General features: G+C 32.5%; 1 protein-coding gene across 1 annotated transcript; it reads left to right on the plus strand.

The window, feature by feature from the left end:
• Positions 1 to 5,718: 5,718 nt before the first annotated feature.
• On the plus strand, positions 5,719 to 7,635 carry LOC136231068 (small ribosomal subunit protein eS25y). Its single transcript, XM_066020318.1, has 3 exons — positions 5,719 to 5,875; positions 5,957 to 6,166; positions 7,362 to 7,635. Exons 1-3 carry the CDS (start codon positions 5,873 to 5,875, stop codon positions 7,473 to 7,475), a joined length of 327 nt encoding a protein of 108 aa, XP_065876390.1. The 5' UTR covers positions 5,719 to 5,872; the 3' UTR covers positions 7,476 to 7,635.
• Positions 7,636 to 24,374: the final 16,739 nt, after the last annotated feature.

The raw sequence follows: 24,374 nt of genomic DNA on the forward strand, positions 1-24,374 counted from the left end.
AATTGGAAGTAGTGACTCAAAAAACTATGCCCGGCTGAATTTTTGAAAGCTAATAACAGACGATTGGATTGTATTTTACTTTTTGTTTCTGTTCGACTGAAACTGAAAGCAACGAATCGAGAAGTCATGACAACATCAAATTGTGGCGGAATGAATTTGTGAAGCCTAATAGTAGAGAATTGAATGAGGATATATTTTACTTACCTCTGTTCTGTTCGAGTGAAACAGAGAGTGGTGCTCCTTCTGCAATAAAGTGTCCTATATTTTAAGTACTGCACCCATAAAAATTTAAGCACGACTGAAGAGAGATTGGTGCTTTCTGTGTTCAAAAATTCACCGGATTGAATTGTTGAACGCCAATAATAGAGAATTGAATCAGACTGATTGTATTTTAAGTACTTATATGTTCTTGTTCGACTGGAATAGGGAAATCTTTTCCTTTTCCTTTTGCCTTTCTCTCTCTTGAATTAGTTGTTTTTTAAAAGTAGGACTCTTTTGCCACCGATTGTTCAGTTATTAAATGGAATATTAAATTGTTTTGTCTTAAAAACTGAAATTGAAAAAGTGTTTTAATTAGTGAAGACAGTAGTTATTTATTAACCATTGGATTACATAGAAGCCAAATCCAATGGTTAATGACCACACAGTGTTTGGACCTTAAGGTCCACCTGATCAGGGCTGTAGATAGAAGATATATCCATGACCTCTTGAGCATCAGGCCTTAAATCTTCTTATTCCTTCCATTGAGTTCATCCGTATGTTTATTATATGCAATTTATCGTAATTTTATTATTTATGCTGTTTAATTTAATAAAAGGTGAATTTGAAAGTACTTTTTTCTTGAAAATTAGAATTTATATAAATATAAGTTTAACCTAAAAAATCTATACATATATTATTTGCAAAGCATAGATAAATTGAGAGGAGCGGTTTTTAGATGATTAGAGTTTACGTATCATTTAGTAGAGTTTTTTTTTCTCATTTTTAGTTGTTCAAAAACTAATTATTAATTCCCTAAAAAAACCAAACGAACACATTAGAATTAAAAACCAATTAAGAATTATACATGCACCTGATTAGGGATGTAAATGCGACGAGGCAGGGCGGAGGATTACATTAACCATCCCCAACTAATGGTATATCGGGAATTCTCCGTCCCCGAAATACAACTAAAGAAAATTTGGCTACCATCCCATCCTGCGGGGAATCCCCATCCTCGTTTATGTTTTTAATTTCTTTACCTTTTTGTAAATCATTCATTTGTAGTATATATTTTTTTTAAATGATAAACTAAAAGTACTATTCCAATGACATATAAAGTTATTGATATGAACCCAAAAAGTTCATATTTAAGTACTTTAATGTCTTGTTTTATGATATGGGTGAAACCCCTCTATCTTTTAGTACGATTTTTGAGGTGTTTTTATATGCTAATTCTAATCTATTATTATCAATTTCTCATGCTTTTTTTCACGTTTATCAAATATTTAGTTTTTAGTTCGGTTTTATCACTTTTATGTCATTTTGAATAAAATAATATCAAGTTAAGCACTCGCATAAATTTTCCTTTAATCTTTTGAGCTAATTGCTACAACGAATATCATCACAAATTAATCGGTACTTAAAGCCTAAGTTTGGTGAATCAATTTAGCCTTGGAACTAATGTTTTTGGAGTTTTTAATGTGATGTTACAGGTCAAATGCGGAAAGGGCAAGCTCATCCAGTACTTAAAGGAAGAAAAATCATGTTTGGGGGACCCCTAGGGGGCTAGCTCTAGCTAGGCCCTCCTTGGGTCCAACTCGGCGAGATGGCACCCAAGACTGGCCTTTGCCAGTCCTTATAGGCCCAGCTCGGTGAGCTGGATCTATAAGGGATTTCAACCTGTATCTTCATATTTTGAATTGTAACGTTAACTTAGGCATTTAGGGTCTATTTTAGCCTATAAATAGACTATATTTCAATTTGTAAAGAATCCATTGTCAATTGCAAAAAGCTCTGTAACCCTTGAGAATTCATCCTCCATCTACCATTAAAGCTTCAGGAAGTTTCTTCCATCTCCGCTCAAGGATTCTCAAGTTCCATCCTCTAATCTCAGAAAGACGACTATTTGAGTCGACAGGTTCCAAAAAGGATTTCTACTCTCTTAGTATCTGTTAGCTTTGAGATCCTTTCTATGAATTTTGAGTTGGTTGTATTTGTGATATATTGATTTTCATCTTTAACATAATGTCAGGATTAATTTCAATTGCGTTTTACTTATATGTTCATGTTTCTGCTTAAATTGAATTAAATCGTTCAAAAGTCCAAATATACACTTGGTATATATTGCGAGTCTAAATTCGACTGTCTATACCGAAGCCTGTGGATATTGACAACATCCATAGTAAAAAGGACCCAAATTCCTGAACCTTAGAGCCAGTTACAACCAGTAACAAAGGAATTGCATGTTAGGGACCCTAGAAGGATAAGTCGATTTAATTGCTTTAAGTTTGTGCAAATTCAGGTTAAGGTTCTAATTAGATTGTTCATCATATTGAGTTTGTGTTATCGTACCATCCCATAACATTGTAGGAGTATATGCTTGCTTTGGATCAACCTAGGAGTAGAATAACTTAGAACAAACCCCAAAATCCACTTTTCCACTGCCTAGATAACGATCTAAAACCTAGTAGTTTGGTACTTGCAGTATAAATCTTGTGGATTCGATAACTGGACTTGTCCAGATTATTACTTGATAATGACGGGGTACACTTATCCCTTAGTAAGCCTTTAGTAAGCCTTTGAGCGTCAGCTCGGGGCTCATCAAGTTTTTAGAACCGTTTCCGGGGATTTATCTTCCAGCAATATCGAACCAAAGGTTGAAATTGTTAGTTTAGGAATTTAATTATAAATACTCTACTTGTTAAATTGAAACTATAGTTGTGATTTGCTTTGTTTATATACATTAAATCCTATAGCTATTTTTTTTATTACATTGGTTGAAACTATAGTTATAAATTCTACATATAACCATTGAACTTTATAGCTGCGACTTTCCATATATATTTGTTGCTATCATACTTTTATGTGTTGAGTCTCCGATCAAAACTTTGATCACCTGAAAGCACAATAACGGTCAAAAAAGGGGCTGGAGACCGCTGAACCCTCTCCGATGCTAAAGTCAATTAATAATCGAGGGAATATCAAAGACTAAATGAATGATAGTGATTAAAGAATTAGATACCTGGATTTTGGGAATACATCTGTTATTTATAGATAATTAAGTGGTTCTTTTAGACACGTGGCAATTTATGATAGGTTCAATGGACCATATCTTTACGTGCCAACATGTTTGTGAAAGTGAGGAGCGTACATTTGAAATCCATCGTTTTGATTGGTCCACGTGTCTTTCATAAATGCCCCTCTAGAAGTTACCTTCGGCAACATGAAGATGACCGAATCATTGACTAAGGTCAAAGCTTCGGCCAAGACTATCACTCTTCTTTCTCTTGTGTTAAGTAGGACCCATCTGAATTTCTTGAATCATACTGGACCTTCTTGATATAAACCCAAATGATTTAATACCATAACAGATGTCCCCCCTAGTAACAATGTGAAAACGCCTTTAGGCTTTTCCAGGATGACACGTAGAACATTCCTATGATATACGTAACATCATTTGCCATCATTATTACGTCGCCACATTAAAGGTGTCATAATGATGATTAACGTTTTCTATTATATTTCCAAGGTAGACGCTTGAGCTACTCCCTTCCTTTTCAACTTGCATAAATTGCTTTCATTAGGGAAGAGCTCCTCTTCTTCAACTTTCTGACATTCTCGTCTTTTTCTGCAAATCGTAAGTTCTTGACTCATTTCTTTGCTTTTAATTATTTTCTTTTTGAAATGGTTTCCTCTTCTAAGCATGGAACCAAGAAGGTTCGTCGATCCTTTCAAAATAACATTGAGACTCCCCACTGAGCCTTTAGAGATTTCAATTGAAGAAACTGAATCCCTAGATCCTTCTCCCCAAAATCATACCACTAAGATGACTGAACATCCTTAAAATGAGGACGAAAATTCTGCTAATGATGAACCTGCTAAATCCAAAAAATCCAATCTTAAAGTCTCCGACCAACCCCCTACCCTTACAAAAACTTGGGTAAAATCTCTTCCAGACCTATACCATTGGTTGAACGAATTAACCCTTACCATGCCCGAAGAAAGTAAAAGAGCCCAAAATCCCCCAACCTCAATAAAAATGGGTATGTTCACCCAATTCCTTGAGTGGGAGATGGAATCCCCATTCCTCCGGGCATACTAGCTGTTGTAAACAAAGTCAATCTTTGTCCTTGCCAAATTTCCCCAAATGCCTGACTAGAATTGCTTGATTTCAACAAAATTTGCAATGACCTGGCTATTGATCTTTCTGGATCTCTGTTTCGGAATTTTTGGCACCCAACTAGAAAACTCGAAACAAGTTTGAAAGTATGTCATTCACCTGCTTCGTTCGACTGCTTAAAAACAGGACCTAAAAAATTTAGGAATTTATACTTGTTAAAAAAGAAAGATTACAAACTACCGAAAGGTGGGTTTACTGATAGAATTTTCTTAAAGAGACAACATTCCATGTTATTAGGATTGATCTGTCATCCAAATCCCGAAGCTTATATGTATGTGTGCCGATACACTCGTCAACCTGAAAAGGTCCTTCCCAATTTCTTCCAAGTTTCCCTTTATCAACTCTAGATTGTGAATCTTCGGGATTTCTCATAACCAGATCCCCAACAAAAAATTGTTGAGGCCTTACACGTTTGTCGTGACTAGCTTTGATACGTTGTCTGCATGCAGCTGTCTTGACCAATGCCTCTTCTCTTTGTTCCTCTAAAAAATCTAGCTTTCGGCGCATTGCTTCCTCATTTCCATCAATGGAGAAGTATGTTGCTCTTGGGCTAGAGGAGCCTATTTCCACCGGGATAAAAGCTTCAGCTCCATATGTAAGAGAAAAAGGAGTTTCTCCAGTGGTAGCCCTAGGAGTAGTTCTATATGCTCATAGGACATGTTGTAATTGATCAATCCAAGATCCATTTGCCTTTCCTAACCTCTTCTTTAAGCCACGAACAATCGCCCGGTTTGTTATTTCGGTCATCCCATTAGTTTGAAGATGAGCTACCAAAGAAAACTGAAGTTTGATTTTAAGGTTTTCACAGAATGTTTGAAAGGGCTTGCAGTCAAACGGCTTGCCATTATCAGTAATAATTGTGTGCGGAATTCCAAAACGGCAGATGACCATTTTTTCCATAAAAGTAATGATGTGAGCCGAAGAGATTGTTGCAACTGCTTCAGCCTCTACCCATTTTTTTTAACGTGAATTAATTTATAACTCCGCCTGTGAGGGTCACTTGGTGGCATTTACAGCCGGTCCCAAGCCCGGACAAAGGAGGAGGGTTGCGGTAGGTTTGTGGCGGCCAGCGTAAAACTTAGCCACATCTTATGACATGAACCAAAATATATGGTTCATGTTAGCCGACCCCGAATCATTTCGAGACTAAGGCTTTGTTGTTGTTGTAACATGAATTAATTTATATAAAATAAATCAATTGAAAACCAAAATTCCAAACAGTCTCCTGTAAGTGAATTTTTTCCTCTTCCGGAGGAAGGAAAAATCCGACTGGTTTGGGCTCCTATCCCTGTTCTGCCCGGTCAGACCAACCAAGTTGGGCCGAATTGGATCATCAAATTCTAAAGGGTTTTTTAAGTTCGGGGGCACGCGTGCTGTTAAGGGTCACAATAAACCCTAGTAGCATCCCAAATCACTATTCGTGATTGTGAATCCAATCCAGACTCCGACCTCCTTCTCTTCCCGTGGTTCATATCTCTTTGTATCTGATCAATGGTATTCTTCTGATCTGTATTTCCTCATTCTCAATTTCTACATACTGTTGGTTTATGATAGATGTTAATGTTTATTTTGTAGGCGCCAAAGAAGGATAAGGCTCCGCCGCCGTCATCGAAGCCGGCGAAATCAGGAGGCGGAAAGCAGAAAAAGAAGAAGTGGAGTAAAGGAAAGCAAAAGGAGAAGGTTAACAACATGGTCTTGTTCGACCAAGCTACCTATGATAAGCTTCTCTCTGAAGCCCCGAAATACAAGCTCATCACTCCTTCCATCCTCTCCGATCGTTTGAGGGTAATCCTTCCTTCTTTTATCTTGTTTTTAAATATCTTAATTGGGTTAGCACTTTTAGCATTGTTGAAATTTTTGATAGATGTAACCTAACATGCTGCTTGATCAAACAAACATGATAGGGCTGGACTCTATGCACAATTATTCAATTCGTTAGCATTAGTAACTCACTGAAAAAGGCAGTTTCAACAGAATCTTATACCAATTTATTGTATGTGCTGCTAGATTGGGTATTGAAATAGCCTCTTCCATAGAATACAATTAGAAGAAATGCTGTTGGCACGCATCTTCCTTTTGTCCTTGCTGTAGATTTGGTTGTGTATGTTTGTTGCCAATGAATGAAACTAAGTTGGCTCTGATCTTAGATAGTCATTTGGTTCTTGTAGATAATTTCTTCTTCTTCTTCTTCTTAACGTGATACTTTTCATGTTTTATCTTTTCCACTACAACAATTGAATTCCATGCAATTTTCTGTACTGCTAAAAAGATGGGAGGGAGCAATGCATGCTTTTAATTCACAACTGTAGTGCAATGTGAAACTTGAAGTCTTTACTCGTGTATATTTTAGGCTTTGACACTTAATAGGTTTTTGCTCTTGACTTGTGCCTGCTATCTTTAGAATTGTCATTGTGTCACTCAGGTGACAGACAAGGCGTGCCTAGCTGTGGTTATATTTTAAATATTACTACCCCCATTCCATTATATAATTCATTTGAGAATGTGAAATTTTTCCAAAAATATAAGTCGTTTTAGCTTTCTAAGAATTTTTAGTTTCATTTTTCGGTGCAAGCATTGAATTTTTGTCTTGGTTTTCAATGTCTCAATGTGTTTTTGAACATTCCGAGGTTTATTCCCCAACCATACATGAGTGAGAATTTTTTTTAAGTTAACCAATGTAAATTCATTAATTTGACTCTATATTAATTGTATTTCTTAATTTTTGTGAAAACCTAGAATGACTTGTATGATGGGACGGAGGAAGTATCATTTATGGTTTTGTATATTTCTATTCTTTTTTAGTGTGCCTTGTGTTGCTCAGGCGTGCACCTACTCCTTGCATTGTGTCTCCTGGACCCCTTTGCATCTTAGTGCGCCTTGTGCCTTTAATAGTTATGATAGTGATGGAAGCGAGTTTATATTATGTAATTTTGTTTTGTTCGTTTTTTTGTGTTTAATTTTGCAATGGTGTATTTAACAGGTGAACGGTTCATTGGCAAGGAGGGCAATAAGAGAGCTGATGGCCAGAGGCTTGATAAGGATGGTTTCTGCTCATGCCAGCCAGCAGATTTACACCAGGGCTACAAACACATAGATAGCAGATTTTCTCTATAATGTGTTGTTTTTAGTTGGCTGAAGTTTTTTGTTTAGATTCTGCTGGAGTTAAATGATATTTTGCGTTGCAATTTATTTGATGGAGTTGAATGGTAATTTTTGTTGCAATTTATTTGATATTGGAACGATGGTTTAATTCACTTTTGATATTTGCATAATCTGTGGTTTTAGTTGATTGGTTTTAAAATATCCAAGTAATTCTTGGCCATTCAGAGGGGTGTTAATTACCTGGCTGGAAAAGCATCATTAATGATAAGTGGTTGAATGAGTTGTTAACTGTTAATTGAAGTTGGGTTGAATATATGACTGTAATTCTTGTTGTGATCTGGCGCAGAATTGAAGGGTGCTTGTGTAAGGTTTATTCCATACATATCATTCTTCTCTCTATTATTATCAGTAGTGTTCACATGGATCCTAATGATCGCGGTAAATGTGGTCATTCATATAGACCCCAATGACCACGGTGAATGTGTTCATCAGGGTCCACGTGAAAAATATTGTATTAAGTATTACCTATGAAGTATCGACTCGGGTGCGGGAGCGGCGAACGACATTTATAGAAAATATGAGACATGGGTGCGGCGGTGCACGACAAATTTTATAGGGGTGACAATTTTTCACACGAAAACATGATTTATAGAGCAACTCGACTGGCACAACATGATTGATACGGAAATCATTTTTCTAGTATTTATAACATATAAAACTATATGGAACGTGTGTGTATATATATATGGGAAAAGTATAAAAATAAACTTTGTGGTTACACTTGTTTTCGAACAACACCTATATGGTTTAAAAGTTTGCAAAATGGTACCTTGAGGTTCATTCCGTTAGCAAGCATATACCAAATTGACTAACGGTGTTAAAAATCAAAGGGAAAAGAGTTAATTTGGTCCTTATATTTATTTATTTTATAAATTAACCCCCCTTTATTATTTAATTATCACAAAAAAATCTCAAAATAAAAAATAAAAATCAATTATACCATCTTCCTCGTCTCTTTAATTTCTTTTTTTTTCCTTTTTCTCTTCTCTCTTAATTTTTCTCTCTCTAAGAAAATGTATTGTTTAATCAAATCTTATCAATGGATTATTTGCCCACATGTCTGTGAAGGAACAAGTGCGGGCTATTCAAGAGGTATGGGTTATTATTGGTGCTCATGGTGCAGGTCTAACTCATGTAGTATCTGCAACTCCAAAAACTGTAATTTTAGAGGTCGTTAGCAGCTTCTTTAGGCGTCGGCGTTTTCGATTCATTGCCGAGTTGAAAGGGTTGGATTATCATGCTATTTATCTTGATGGAGCATACACTAATCCAGCAGTTGTGATTGAAAAGCTTAACAAGATAATGAAAAGCCTTGGATGTTGAAGTTCTCGAAGGTTGATTGATTGTCTCATGGCTTTGAAAATGGAAGAGATGGAAGTGAAGTGACAGAATCTTCCCTGCCACGATCAACTTGGGGGTCTGCTTGTTTTTGCTCTATCAGTTCATCTCATCTCAAATTTATATCATGCTACTGGTCAGGTACTTTTTCTTTTTGGATGCCAGATTGTTCTTAGCATGAAATTTGATGCAATCCATGATCAAGGGCCCTGCTGATGCGGCAAGACAAGGATGCTCAGTTCTGATGCACATGGAAGATGTCTTACTTTTAAGAACTGTGTCAGCAACATCAAGCATAGGATTCAAGTGTGCTGTCTTAATTTGATCGTAAATGAGTTTTTTTTTAATCAAATCCTTTAATGCAATCTAATAACAGAAACAAATTACAAGCAAAGACAAAGAAATAAAGATGAGAATGTACCTTTGTCACAATATCAATTGATTTTAGAGAGAGAAAAATTAAGGGAGAAGGGAGAAATACGAAAAAAAAAAAAAAAAAGTAAACAGATGAGGAAGATGGTATAATTGATTTTTATTTTTTATTTTGCGGGTTTTTTGTGATAATTAAATAATAAATGGGATTAATTTATAAGATAAATAAATATAAGGACCAAACTAACTCTTTTTCCTTTGACTTTTAACACCGTTAGTCAATTTGATATGTGTTTGCTAACGGAATGAACCTCAAGGTACCATTTTGTAAACTTTTAAACCACATAGGTGTTGTTCGAAAACAGGTGTAACCACAAGGTTTATTTTTCTACTTTTCCATATATATATATATATATATATATGGGTGAGATCCAGCGTGACAATGACTTAAGTTGTGACAATGAGCTTATTGTGTGACATAACAAAACTGCGTAGTTTTTTTTTTTGACGGACAAAACTGCGTAGTTTTGATGATAATTAAAAAGAGCAATGTGGCAAATTGATAAATAAAATGAAAGAGAGGATAGAGAAAATTGTTTTATTTCTTTTCTTTAAAATACATTTTCCCGACATCTCTAACATCGTTTTTTGAAATTTTTTATACTATTAGACTCGTCTAAATTAGACGGTCATTTTAAGATCTCTGAAGCTCAAGTAAAAAAATTCCCGGTGAACGGAATCCGGGTGGGCGTTTTTCGGTGAGAAAAAAATGCCCAGAAAATTCTCAAAAAATTTCAGAAAATGTAAAACATTATTCTAAAAAACTTTAATTCTTGGGTCGAAACACGATTTCTTACGGTTTAGTCTCAATAAAACGTTTTCTTTAATTTTATCCATTTTACATGCTTCAACAATTTGTTGGGACTATACCGTAAGAAATATCGCTTCGACCCAAGAATTAAAGTTTCTTAGAATAATGTTTTACATTTTCTGGAATTTTTTGAGAATTTTCTGGGTACTTTGTTTCTCGCCAGAAAACGCCCACCCGGATTCCGTTTACCGGAATTTCTTTTACATGAGCTTCAGGGATCTTAAAATGACCGTCTAATTTAGATGAGTCTAATAGTATAAAACTTTTCGAAAAACAAGGTTAGAAATGTCGGAAAAATGTATTTTAAAGAAAAGAAATAAAACATTTTTCTGTTGGAACAATACAAGTATTATGTTGGAACAAATGGTACACTGATTTGGAACAATGTAAGTAGGACAAAAAACGTGCCCAGAAAATTATCAAAAAATTCGAAAACATGTAAAACATCATTTTAAGAAACTTTAATTCTTGGCTCAAAGCGAAATTCCTTATAGTTTTGACCCAATAAATTGTTGAAGCATGTAAAATGGATAAAATTAAGGAACAAGTTTTATTGGGACTAAACCGTAAGAAATATCGATTTGACCCAAGAATTAAAGTTTCTTAGAATAATGTTTTACATTTTTTGGAATTTTTTTAGAATTTTCTAGGCACTTTTGTTTTTTTGCCAGAAGACGCCCACTCGGATTCCGTTCACCGGAATTTTTTTTACTTGAGCTTCATGGATCTTAAAATGACTATCTAATTTAGACGAGTCTAATAGTATAAAAATTTTCAAAAAACGAGGTTAGAAATGTCAGAAAAATGTATTTTAAAGAAATGAAATAAAACAATTTTCTGTTGGAACAATATAAGTATTATGTTGGAACAAATGATACATTGATTTGGAACAACGTAAGTAGGACAAAAAACGTGTCCAGAAAATTATCAAAAAATTCCAAAACATGTAAAACATTATTTTGAGAAACTTTAATTCTTGGCTCAAAGCGAGATTCCTTACCGTTTTTACCCAACAAATTGTTGAAGCATGTAAAATGGATAACATTACGGAAACAGTTTTATTGGCACTAAACCGTAAGAAATCTCGCTTCAACCCAAGAATTAAAGTTTCTTAGAATAATGTTTACATTTTTTGGAATTTTTTGAGAATTTTCTGGATACTTTTTTGCTTGCCGAAAAACGCCCACCCGGATCCCGTTTACCGAATTTTTTTTTACTTGAGCTTCATGGATCTTAAAATGACCGTTTAATTAAGACGAGTCCAACGGTATAAAATTTTTTGAAAAACGAGGTTGGAAAAGTCGGGAAAATGCATTTTAAAGAAAAAAAATAAAACAATTTTCTCTTTCCTTTTATTTACAAATTTGCCACCTCTTTTGGTTAATTACAAAATTGGTCCTTATCACACAATAAGGCTTGTCATACCATAAGAGATGTGTCACACCTGATCTCTCCTCTATATATATATATATATATATATATATATGAGAGATCAGATGTGACACATTGCTTATGGTGTGACAAAGCTTATTGTGTGACAATAGTGACTTTTTAGTAATAGTGTAAAAAAAGGAGGGGTATATTTGTAATTTTTCGCGCTTAGTATAAATAGTTATTATGTTAGGGGCAAATTTGTAATCTCATATATTTCTCTCGTTCTTTCTTCTCCGGTGATTCTCTGATATTTCTCTGGTTTTTGCGGTTGCGCCGTTACATTTCCGATCGTGTTTTGTTGAGTTTTTGTTTGGATTTCTTTGTTCCGTCTCGCATTTTTGTGTTTGTTGGAATATATCGGTGAGTTCCTGTATATTTTTTTGTTTGTTTTGATCGTTTTTATGTTTTTAGGTTTGTTCATTTCCCTTCGTTTTTTAAGTTGAATATTTATGGCTCTGATTTCCTATATTTTTTTCTTTATCGCTAGGTTAGGCTCTCTGTTTGTGTATTTTTGAAGTTATCGGTGAGTTCCTCTGTGTTTTCTTTGTTCATTTTAGATTGTGTTATGCATGTACATTATGTTTGTTTGTTTATATGTTTTGTTTCGGTTTTGTATTTTGTTTTTGTTTTGTTTGTTGTTTTTAGGTTTTCAACGGCATTTTATTGTGTTTTTTCATTTTTTGCGTCTATCATTTCTTAGTTTTGTGACATGTATATGGTGTTTTTTTTTGTTTTTCAGTATATATCAGAATGTCGAAAGCTTCTTCTTGTAGGGAAGATATTTTGCCTAATCATGTTATTGATCCTGCGTTACTTCGTTCTATAAACTCTGATTATATGGAGGTTGATAAGGACAGGTACTATTTTATGTTTTTATGGAACAATATATGCATTCTTAATGAACAATATATGTATTCGTCTGGAACAATTTATGTTTTTGTATGGAACTATTTATGTATTCGTTTTGAATAATATATGTATTCGTTTTGAACAATATATGTATTCGTTTGGAACATTTTTTAAGTTCGTTTGTAACTATATATGTATTTTGTTTATTTAGTATTGTTGTTAATTTTGTTATTTTTTATGTTTCAAGTGTCTCTGAAAAGAATAATGAAGGACCAAGTAAACAGAAATTTATCAAGAAATCTCATTCTTTAAAGAAGAAGTCATCAAATAGTTGTGTTCGTGTTGATGAAAGTTCTTCAGATGCTCTCAAGGATGTTGAAAGTTGTTCTGATGCTGATGAGTCTTCTTCTGATGATCGGGATAATATTAATGATCCTGATTTTGTTATCAGTGCAAGTACACCATCAGAACAAGCAGATGATGAATATACTGTTTATGGTTCTGTTGCAAAGAGAAGAAGAGTTGGAGTTAATTTGAAGGGTGATGTTTCTTCTAAGTTGAAGATGAAGAATGTTGAGTTTGTGAATGTATCTGGTGCTTCTAAATTGAGAAGGAATAAATTTGAGGTTGTGAAAGGAGTTGGTTCTCCTAGATCTGTGAACAATGATTGTGCAAGAACGATAGAGCAAGGTTTATCTGGTGTAGTATTGAATCAAAGGGTTCGTCCAACAGCCTTTATTAAATTTGTGAAAACTATGCCAGAGACACATAAAGCTGCCATTAGGAGGATAGGTTTTGGTGATTTTTTGTGTTTGGATATTGGGAAGCTTAATGGAATTTTTTGTGGGAAGGTTGTGGATTCTGTTGATCCTGATAGATGTTGTTTCATTCTTTCTGGTAATGACCGGATTGATTTGAGTGCAGAGGATTTTAATTGTGTTTATGGTCTGCCTTGTGGAGGAAAGGAAATATTGGAAGCTGATAGTAAGAGTGGGGATGTTTGGTGTAATTTTTTAAACACTTGGAGGAAGTCTTATGGTTTAAGTACTGGCAGCCCGAAGGATAAGGATGTGCTTTGTAAGCTGAAAAGTCTGTTGGAAGTTGCTGTATGTGATGAGTTCATCTGGAACTTTATCGTTATTGTGGTTAATTCTTGCATTCGTTCAAACAAGAACAGGGCATTGTACCATAAGTTTTTATTTAGTTGTATGAATGTCAATGAAATTTCAAAGTTAGATTGGTGTCATTTTAGTTTTAAGCATCTTATTGATTCTGTTCGTTCTTTCAAGAACTATTCCAATCCGTATTTCTTCACAGGCCCTCTTCCATTTATTCTGGTAATTCTTTTAATATGTTTGAATTTATTTTGAATAATTTATGTATTAGCTTATAATTTGTTTTTCTCATTTTTTTTATTGTAGATATGTTATTTTGATCGGTTGCAACGTGGGGTTGATTTGAGGCCACGTTCCTTTCCGCTAACTTCTGTTTGGAATAATGTTCTTATTTCTGAAAGAATAAAGTTGGAAAATGCCAGTGGTTTTGGCAAGGGCATTGTATTAAAGAGATTATCTACATCTGAAGCAGATGTAGAATGTGAAGTCCCGAATGTTGAAGGTAAGAAGAAGAAGAGGAGAGAAGAAGAGAAGAAGAAGAGAGATGAAAAGAAGAAAAAGAAGCATGTAGAAGAAGGAGAAGAAGAAGATACTCAAGAAGGAGTTTCTGGCTGTCCCAGTCCCTTCATGGTATGCAACTGTGTTTTTCTTTTATATAGAAGTTTGTGTTTCATTTTAATAGATTAGTAACTAGTGTTTTTATAAATGCAGGATTTCACTGTCAGGTTTAAATCAGTGGCTAGAAAGTTAGCTAATGCTGTAACTGAGATGTTTATGCTGGTGGATGAAGCTGAAAATATGTTTGATGAGGATGAGTTACCTGTACGGATGAATAGATTTGTTGAAAACATTTTTACGAAGTACAGAGTTAGTAAGGAAGAGAGGATGAGCCAGCGTTCTGAGCGAATGCCAGCAAGTGAGCATTCGGGAAGATTATCTAATGAATGTAATGAGGATAATGAATTTTTTAATCTGCCTGGCTTTTGGGAAGAATATGATGCTGTTAATGAAGAATATAACAAGCAGGTTCAGAGAAAGGTAGCTGAAGGTTTAGAAAAAGAGAGAGGAGCAGAGAAGGAGAAGGATAAGAAAAAGAAGAGAGGAGTAGTGAAGAAAGTTAGAGTGAAAGTAGGGTCATCTGAAAGTCTGAGGTTGAGAATAAAGATGAATTCTGCTCCTCAATTTGAGTTGTTAAGCCAGAGTGTGGCTGATCAATCTGTTTCATCTGAAATGTAATTTATTTATGCTTGAATAATTCCTGTTTTTTGTTTTGGATCATGTCATTTAATATTTGTGGCTTAATTGTTTTTTTATTTTTTTTGTTTGTAGGGCTGCTGATATAGTTTCTAGGGCTGGTCCTTTAGTTTGTTTAAATCAAGATGAAGGGGATGAGTTTGTTGATGCTGCTGATGAAACTGTGTAAGTTATTATTTTGTTGAACAAATGGTTCAGTTTTTTGGAACCTTTGTTGTATATGTATGGAACATTTTTATTTTTTTATTTTTTTATTTTTTTTTGTTATATATTTAAGTTGTTTTATATTTTTGCCAGTGATATCGATGATGCGATTGAGTCAGAGAATTCTGATTCTGATTCTGATGATGATATAGATTTGGAGTGTTTGCCTGGAGATGTTCCAGATGAATTTGCTGACATGTGTAGATGGGCTAACAATTATTTATGTAATGGGAGGACAGTTTTTACTACATTTGAAGATTACATTTTTGGTCATTCTGTTAAAGCAGTTATATTGAGGAAGGATATTCGTGAATTGGCTGATCTAGATCCAATAGGCTGTGGCCCAATTTTGTATTACATGAGGTATTTTTTTGTTTATAATTGTATGTTTGTATTAGTGGTTATATTGTTTTATTTTTTTGAATGGCATGTTTAGTGTATATGTTTCGTGTGTGTTTTCTACAGGCACCTTTATGATGTGATTGTGGATAATGATAGATTGGATGCCACCTTCTCTCTTGTTGATCCAAACATAACTAATAATTTTGAAAGAGTTGATAAGATTGGGGAGAAGATCAAGTTTTTGACCGAGAGATATGAACAGTCTGGCAACAAATGTTTGTATTTGATACCACGAAACAAAGGGTATGCATTATTTGTCTATATTGATGATTATTTTATTTGTTTAATAATGTATTATTATGTGTTTGTTTTCTTCAGTTATCATTGGACTTTGACTGTTGTTGATCTTGAGCGGAAACGTGTTTTTCTTTTGAATCCATTGAAAAGTCGTTTAGGCGTGGAAAATGATGAATGGAGAAATGTTGTTGATGAGTATGTTAATAATCAAATGCTCTTTTATAATGTATTTTATTTATTGAATGCAATAGCTTGACATATATATGATATTGTTTTGCAGATCTATTTTTTCTTTTTATCATGAGAATCCATGTGGTACGTGTTTAATTTGTATGTATATTTGTGTAATTTTATTTTTTATTGTTTTTAAGTTGTTTGATTTTATTTTGCAGAATATTCCAACTCAGAAAGATACAAAAAGCTGTGGGTATTATGTAATGAAGTATATGTATGATATAGTGTCTGAGAAAGTGTTGACAATTGATAAAATTGTAAGTGTTTATTTTTGGAACAATTGGTGTTTATTTTTGGAACAATTGGTTTTTATTTTTGGAACAATTGATTTTTATTTTTTGGAACAATTAGTTTTGATGGATTATGTTAATTGTGATTTGTTTTTTAGTGGGATAAGTATGCTAGGAGGTCATCTTACAGTGTAGATGTGATGAATGAATTACGTCGAGATTTGGCAAATATTATTTTGAGATATGGTGTTGATAATGAAAGTTGTGGAGGAGATCGTTTAAGGAGGATTGTTAAGGATTCGAAGTACCTCCGTTCTCCTTTTATTTCTTGGCATCCAAAGTTGGTTGATAACATGGATAGTCGTAAAAGGAGGATTGTTGAATATGCTCTGAGTCCTGTTTTAAGCAAGTAAGAAGTTGAAGTTATGTTTGTTATATGAATTTATATGTTATTTTTGCATATACTGATAGTTTTTTTCCTTGTTTTGAAGTGATGTATTTTTCAACGATGGACAAACCTTTATTGATAAACGGGAGATTTTATCAATGTCTGGTCATGATCATATTGTCAATAATATTGTGGATGCTTGGAGTTCAATTTTGAATACTGAAGAACTGAAAAAATATAGTGGAAAGCCGGAAAGATTTTTTTTCAGTACATATGCTTTTGTATGTTTCCTAACTTTGTAAGTTTGTTTTTTGTTTTTATTCTGTAAATAATTGTTTTGCTAAATGTTGTTTTGATTATTTTGTAGAATCTTTTGTTTTCTGGAGCTAGTAGAACAAGAGAACATAATTTTAATGAAAGGCTTCAGAATGAACTTAAGTTTTTCAAATTTAAAAACTTGGCTAATGTTGAATTGGTAAGTTTTATGGTGGAACAGCAGTTGTTGAATACTGTTAAATGTATTGAGATACTAATGTTTTTTGCTGTTTATTAGGTGATTTTCCCTGTTATTGCTCATGGACATTTTTATCTGATTGTTGTGAACAATCTTTCAAAGAGTGTTCAAATATTGGATAATATGACACTTCCTCACAAAATCAGTCGTGCTGATAAGTATGATCATTGTCCAGAACAATTGGTATGTTGTAAATTGATTTACTTCATTTTTTGTTTTTCTTGTATATGTGATAACATATTTTTCTGATTTGTTTGTTGTAGTTAAAATCATATGCTCATTTTGTTTTCAAAAATGATGCTTCTTCATTAAAACAAATGTGTGCATACAAAGTGCAAATTCTGAGGATGAAGTGGAGAAGCAATAATAACCACAATGATTGTGGTGTTTTTCTTTTAAAGCATATGGAAACATACATTGGTCAGAGTGTGAAGGAGTGGAATATTGGATTGACAAAGAATTCTAAGGTATATGTTGTAAATTCTTTATGTAACAATTTGTATTACTATTATTCTATTTTATTATATCATTTTTTTTACAGGGAAAAGAGTTTAGAAAGCTTAGAATTTTTTATTGCTGGAGCATTCTTTTGAATCCAATAAATCAACTTATTGAAGAAATTGATGAGAAGTCAAAAGAATGGGTTGTTGGTGCTGGATTAAATTTCGAATAGCATATTTTGTATGTTAAATTTGTAAATATATTTTAGAATTTGTAAATATACTTTAGAATTTGTATATAAAATTTTACATTTATAAAGGTTTTTGAAATTATGTTTGTTTATTCCTAACAGATGTCAATATGTTTAATATTTAGGAGATATAATTCATTTGGAACAGATGTTACATTTTATTTGAACAAATGGTATATTGATTCGGAACAAACTATATAATTACATTGAACAAGTTGTACAATTTTGTAGAATTCATCCACAACCTTTTTCAATTCTCCCAACCTCTTAATGGTACATTAAGTTTGAACAAATGTTACAGTTATATTAAAGAATTTGTACAATTTATGTATAGTTTTGGCTCAATATAAGAGCATTTCCAATGGTTCATACTCACAATCCCTTTATATATTTGTATGGGAAATGATTTTAGATCATATTAAAGTAAATAAATAGAATGTAACTATTTTTTATTGATCAATGTAATATTTATTCCGGAAAAACATATGTATTCCGATTGAACTATTCAGTTTAGGGAATGAAACAAATTGTTAATTATTTCGGAACAAATGATATAGTTACATTGAACAAGTGGTACAATTTTGTAGAATTTAGTATAGATCATTTTTCAATACTCATCACAAATGATATAGTTATATTGAAGAATTTGTACAATTTATGTACAAATTTATGTATAATTTGGATCAATATAAGAACATATTCAATGGTTTGGACTCACAACCACCTTATATACATTAGCCATTTAAACAAATTGTGTTGGATTATAGTATTAATTATTTTGGAATGTTAAATGAGTTTAGATCTCATTAAAGTAAATAAAAATAATGTAACTATTTCTGATGGAACAATGTAATATTTATTCCGGAACAACATATGTATTCAAACTGAACAATACAGCTCATGGAATTGAACATAGTATGTATACCGTTGGAAGAATGTAATATTAATACATGATATATGTTTCATTAAACTTTTAATTGTTAATAAAATGAATAAAGATTTATTTTAATCTGATTTTAATTCATACCCTTTTGCAATAATAAATAAATGAGTAAATAATTATTGATTCTGATACTAATAGTTTAAGAGACTGATTTACATATTTATATAGGAATAAATACCAATAGCTTAAAAGACTGATTTACAGTTTTAATTTAGTTTGCATTTAATAAATATTTTCATATACGTAATAATCTTAATACTGTTGAGATTCTCAATAGATAATTATTTGAAGGAAAGAAAGCTGTCTTTAATTGCAATAACAGTAGAATTTGAAGAGTCTAAATTAATAAAAGCTTGTGAGTTTCCCAATAGATAATCATTTGAATGAAAGAAAGCGTGTTTGATAGTATGAAGTTGAAGAGACTAAATAAAATTCTATAAATAGTACTGCTCTATTTATTGATCGTATTTTTTTAGTAGAAGTTGAATTTTAGCAAAGATGTCAGGCAGCATCTCGAGTTCGTCTAAAAGAAGCAGGTCCTCTTCTCCTGTTGAACCTTCACTACGTAATGAACGTAGTGACATTCCTGATGAGCTTTTTGAAGTTATTAAAGATATGGAAGAAACTTTCATGGAAGGGGATATTGACGATATCCTAAAGAAGCTGAAGGGCATGAAGGCTTTTATGTCTTTATTTTGTGACTCAATGATGTCTTTTATTGAGAAAGGAGTGGAGGAGAAGGAGGAGTTGAAGGAGGAGCTGCAGGAAGTGAAGATGAATCTGGAGAACCAGATTAAGAAATATAACAATGATGTTATGGGCCCTGATAATCCTTATTTGTAATGTTTTATTTTTAATTGTGAACATTTTGTTTTTATTTTTATGTTGGTATGTTTTTTATTTTTATGTCTGTATTTTTTTATTTGTTTAATGATATATTTTGTTTTTATGTTTTTTATAGTTCTATATATTGTTGATATTGCTGATGAACTTTTTAAGGTCATTGTTGATATGGAGATAGTGATATCAACAGGTAGTGAGAAAAGGAACTGGATTTCAGTTTACACTAAATTAACATACAGGTAGTGACATTGCTGATGAACTTTTTAAGATGTTGATTGAATCATGGTGAAGCTGAAGGGGCATAAACGTTTTTATATGGAACAAATCATATATTAATTATGAACAAATGATATATTTCTATGGAACATGTTGTTCTACAGCATTCAGTAATTATTCTAAGTAATTATCAAGACTTATAATAACAAGTTGTTTCAAAAAAAATCACAGCTTTACAAGTCTGGTAATAATAAAAATATACTGTTAGAGGAAACAGAGTTTAGACATATGTTTTTTACCTTATCTCTTTGTTTTTTTAGGGCAGTTTCTAATGTCGTGGTTGCACAATTGGTGACATCCTTTGCACATCCTTTGTTTTTTCTATGATTGTTCAATTGCTTTCTCTTTTTCTCCCTTCAATCTTTTCTCACTGTTTGTAAGCTGAATTTCAGTTCCTTTGTTTTTAAAAATTTTCGGTTCTTTGATTAGTACTTCAGAGGGCCGACTTGTTCCAACCAACATCTCTATGTCTTGAATTTTAGTTGAATTGTTCATGTTCTTTCTTTTCTTTGCTTCCAGCTCTGTCCTCAATGATTGAATGTTTCTTGTGAGATTATTGAGTTCCTCTTCATCCCTTTCAGCCAAACACACAGTCATGTGAATCTCACTCCATAAGTTATTCAACATTATTTTCTTTCCCATTGTTCGGGCACATTCTTCTATAACATTATTTTGCAATGTTATCTCTTGTAATATTTTCCATCTGTTTAACACATACTGGTCAGGAATTTTTTCCAGCATTTTATCCTTCCATATGAGAACCATATGTCTACAGGGAATTCCTGCTCTATTGAACATCTTGCATAAACATGTTGTGTCACTGTTTTCTGTATTATAAACAACCTGATATGTTGTTTTTTTACCTTTTTCCCTTACAGTGATTATGCATTTGTCAGGCTGTTTCTGTATATCATCAACGCCACATTTAAATGAAGCATCTATGACTTCTTTTTGAAATTCGTAGAATATTGTTTTTGTAAATACTTCTGATGCATGTTTTTCAATAGGAATTGGTGTTTGAGTCATAGGTATTGAGTGTTTAGAATCATTATCATTTTTTCCTTGTGCATGTCTTTGTGCTTCCATTGCACCCTCAAACCGAAGGAGGAATTCAATTAGAGTTAAATGACTTTTTGTGAAAGAAGTGAAGAAGTGATTTTCACTTTCTGACCTTGATGTTGTTCTCATTAAGCCCGCTAGGAATGAGTCTCTGAAATAAACAGGAATCCATGTTGATCTTATATCATACATGTGTTTTAGCCATCCATGTTCTTGTAAATTGAATTCCGAAATGATTTCCATCCATTTTTGTTCAAACTCTTCTGGTTCCAACTCTACACTCCATACGCAAGAATTTATCTTTGTGATAAAATTTGTTTCTTGCATTATTTGTCTTCCTGTATTTGTCAGAAAACAGGGTAGAATAAAATTAATTTATGCGTATTGAACAACACATATAAAATTGTGGAACATTTTATGTATTCGTATGGAACAACACATGTATTATTTTGGAACATTGTATTTATTGAATTGGACAATTGAACATAAATAGCATAGAATTATTTTTCATACCTATTTTGTCTGACATCTTCTTCATAATGTGCCACATGCAAAATCTGTGTTCTGTTTTTTTGAAAACATTTTTTATTGCAACTATCATTGCTGGATCTTGGTCTGTTATCAAGCAAGTCGGCTCATTCTTATCCATTGCTTTCAGAAATGTTTTAAAAACCCACTCAAATGATGCAATATCTTCATTAGCCACGAAACAAGATGCAAATGTAATACATTTTTTGTGGTTGTCAACCCCAGTAAATGGTCCAAATATCATATTATACCTGTACATTGTAACATAAAAATAAGTTTTCTATTTGAAGAACATGACAAAATTTTTGTGTTTCATAATCAGTATATGAATGGCAGAAAACAATAATTTTATGCCAAAGATTATTATGTAGTACCTGTTTGTGCTATATGTGGTGTCAAATGAGACCATATCACCATAAAGAGCGTAGTTTTTGATACATACAGGGTCTGCCCATAAAGCTCTACATAGTCTGCCTTCTTGATCTACTTCAAATTCAAAAAATAATGCACTCCATAACTCCTTTTTTTTTTTAATTATCTACAAAAATTTATGCATCTGAATCCTTAATATATGCTTTCAAGTCTCTCTGAAAGTTCTTAAAATCTATCTTCGATGCACCAATATTTTCATATCCTCCATAAAGTTCCTTTGCTTGTCTATAAGTTCTGAGAGGACCAACGTTCATCTGTTTAACCAAATCAGAATTTATTTATTTTAAGATGAAATGAGTAAAATTCTATAAATAAACAGAATACATTATTTATAATGCATAAGTATTATGAAGAAGATTTTTTACCTTTGCATTATTAACTACCATCTTTTTGTGTAGAAGGTTTATGTTCCTGCCCTCTTTTTGATATTGTACAGATCCTGGAGTGTATAGAAGATGATTATGTTCTTCTTTAAATTGTGTCACTTCATATTTTGCATTGTCGGAAAGTTTGATAATCATTTTAGCACTGCATCCTACGCGACTGAGTGTCCTTTTTCTGGTTTTTATATCACTGGATGTTGCTTTTCTTTTGTGATATTTGTAACCTTCTTTATTGCATACAAAAAATTGTTCTTTTATAACACCTTGTTTCTTTCTTGAAGTTGATATCCTACTATTAAATCCACCAGCACATGCATATGATTTGTAGAATTCTTGTGCTTCATTATAATTCTCAAATATCATTCCAAGAGCAGGTTTTAACTCATTTGAACAATTAGGAATCCATATTTTTGTTCCATTAGGGCTGAGTCTTGTGATTACTTCTGGTGTGTAAGGTACAATTGCAGTAGAAGAGTAAGTAGGCGAAAGCAAATCTACAAAACATGTAAGAGAGTTGAGATTAGGACAAATATGTACTTTGAACAAATGGTACATTAGTTCGGAACAATTAGCATATCTATTTTGAACAACTAATATATTATTATGGAACCAATAATATATTCACATGGAATAACAATTTCAATTTGTTAGAATTTACAGTACAGTTTTTGTTAATAATTAGTATAAGAAATCTATTATCAAGTCTGAGAATAAGTTTAGATCAATTATTATCAATAAATTATAAGGTACAATTGCAGTAGAAGAGTAAGTAGGCAAAAACAAATCTACAAAACAGGTAAGAGAGTTGAGATTAGGACAAATATGTACTTTGAACAAATGGTACATTAGTTCGGAACAATTAGTATATCTATTTTGAACAACTAATATATTATTATGGAACCAATAATATATTTACATGGAATAACAATTACAATTTGTTAGAATTTACAGTACAGTTTTTGTTAATAATTAGTATAAGAAATATATTATCAATTCTGAGAATAAGTTTAGATCAATTATTATCAAGAAATCCATATATATCGTCTAAATTTAATATAAATCTATTATAAAAAAAATGTAAAGTGTCAGATATTAGCAAAATACCTGGAGATGATGTTGTGTTGTCTTCCATATTGCACTGATTGTTGTCTTCAGATTCCATATTTTGGTGTTCGTATTCCATATTCAGATTGAATTATATGAATGCAGTTGAGAAATCGATCGATAATGTTGATGTGAAGAGAATCGATCAGTAATGTTCAGAGTGGAAAATCGAACGATAATTCATCGGAGAAGAAACTCAGAGTTTAATCTGAATACAGATTTGAAATCGATCGATGATTGTGAGAATAAAATCGCATTTTTTCTGTGAGGAACAGAGTAGAATTGAGATATTTGATTCGCGCGTTTTTCCTGTGAGGAACAGAGGCTAATTGACGCGTATTTTTTTTTTGAATTTTATTGCCAAAACGACGTAGTTTTGTTATGTCACACAATAAGCTCATTGTCACAACTTAAGACCTTGTCACGCTTGATCTCACCCCTATATATATATATATATATGATTTTGACATGAAATACGAAATTGCCACCTCTAAAATTTTATATAATTAATTTTATATATTACATATAAAAATATAGATAAAAAACTTGATATATCACAAATAAGTCATTTTGTAAACTATAAAAAAACATTCATAATAGATAAATCATTAATTCATCAAAAACATCTATTACTTTAAATCACATCAAACCAAAGTATATAATCTTCAAGCATTTCACTTTCATTTTCTTCATCTACAAACATCATTAACTCCAATTCCGGTTCATCAAGAGATAGATTGATAATCTCAAGGGTTTCCGCACCATCCGGTGACTCAAAGGCATCTCCACCAATATCCCACATTTTTGCCTCTCGTTTCTCATACTATGATATCTTACTAGAAAGAAGACTCAAGTTAGTGTCGACAACCAATATTAATAATTAAACTTTTCAACTAAATTTTTTACCATGTAGATTTTTGTTAATAGTAATCACAAAAATAAACAAATAATAATTACATCATATTATCCTTTTTTTTTATCGTGTTTCGGCGTCTTTTAGAACTTTGCTCACATAATAGATTGGATACTGCTGGCCATCCTCTTCCCTTATCATGATTGTACAAACTGCTTTATCTGTAACAGAGACATACATGTAAAGATTCTCACCTTTCAATGGTCTGCTCATCAGA

Source organism: Euphorbia lathyris, chromosome 5, assembly GCF_963576675.1.
Source record: "Euphorbia lathyris chromosome 5, ddEupLath1.1, whole genome shotgun sequence".
Lineage (NCBI taxonomy): Eukaryota > Viridiplantae > Streptophyta > Magnoliopsida > Malpighiales > Euphorbiaceae > Euphorbia > Euphorbia lathyris.

Excerpts from the sequence above, each read along its gene's own strand:
- LOC136231068 (XM_066020318.1), top strand. Across the intron at positions 6,167-7,361 it reads TCCTCTCCGATCGTTTGAGG|GTGAACGGTTCATTGGCAAG; the intron begins GTAATCCTTCCT and ends TGTATTTAACAG.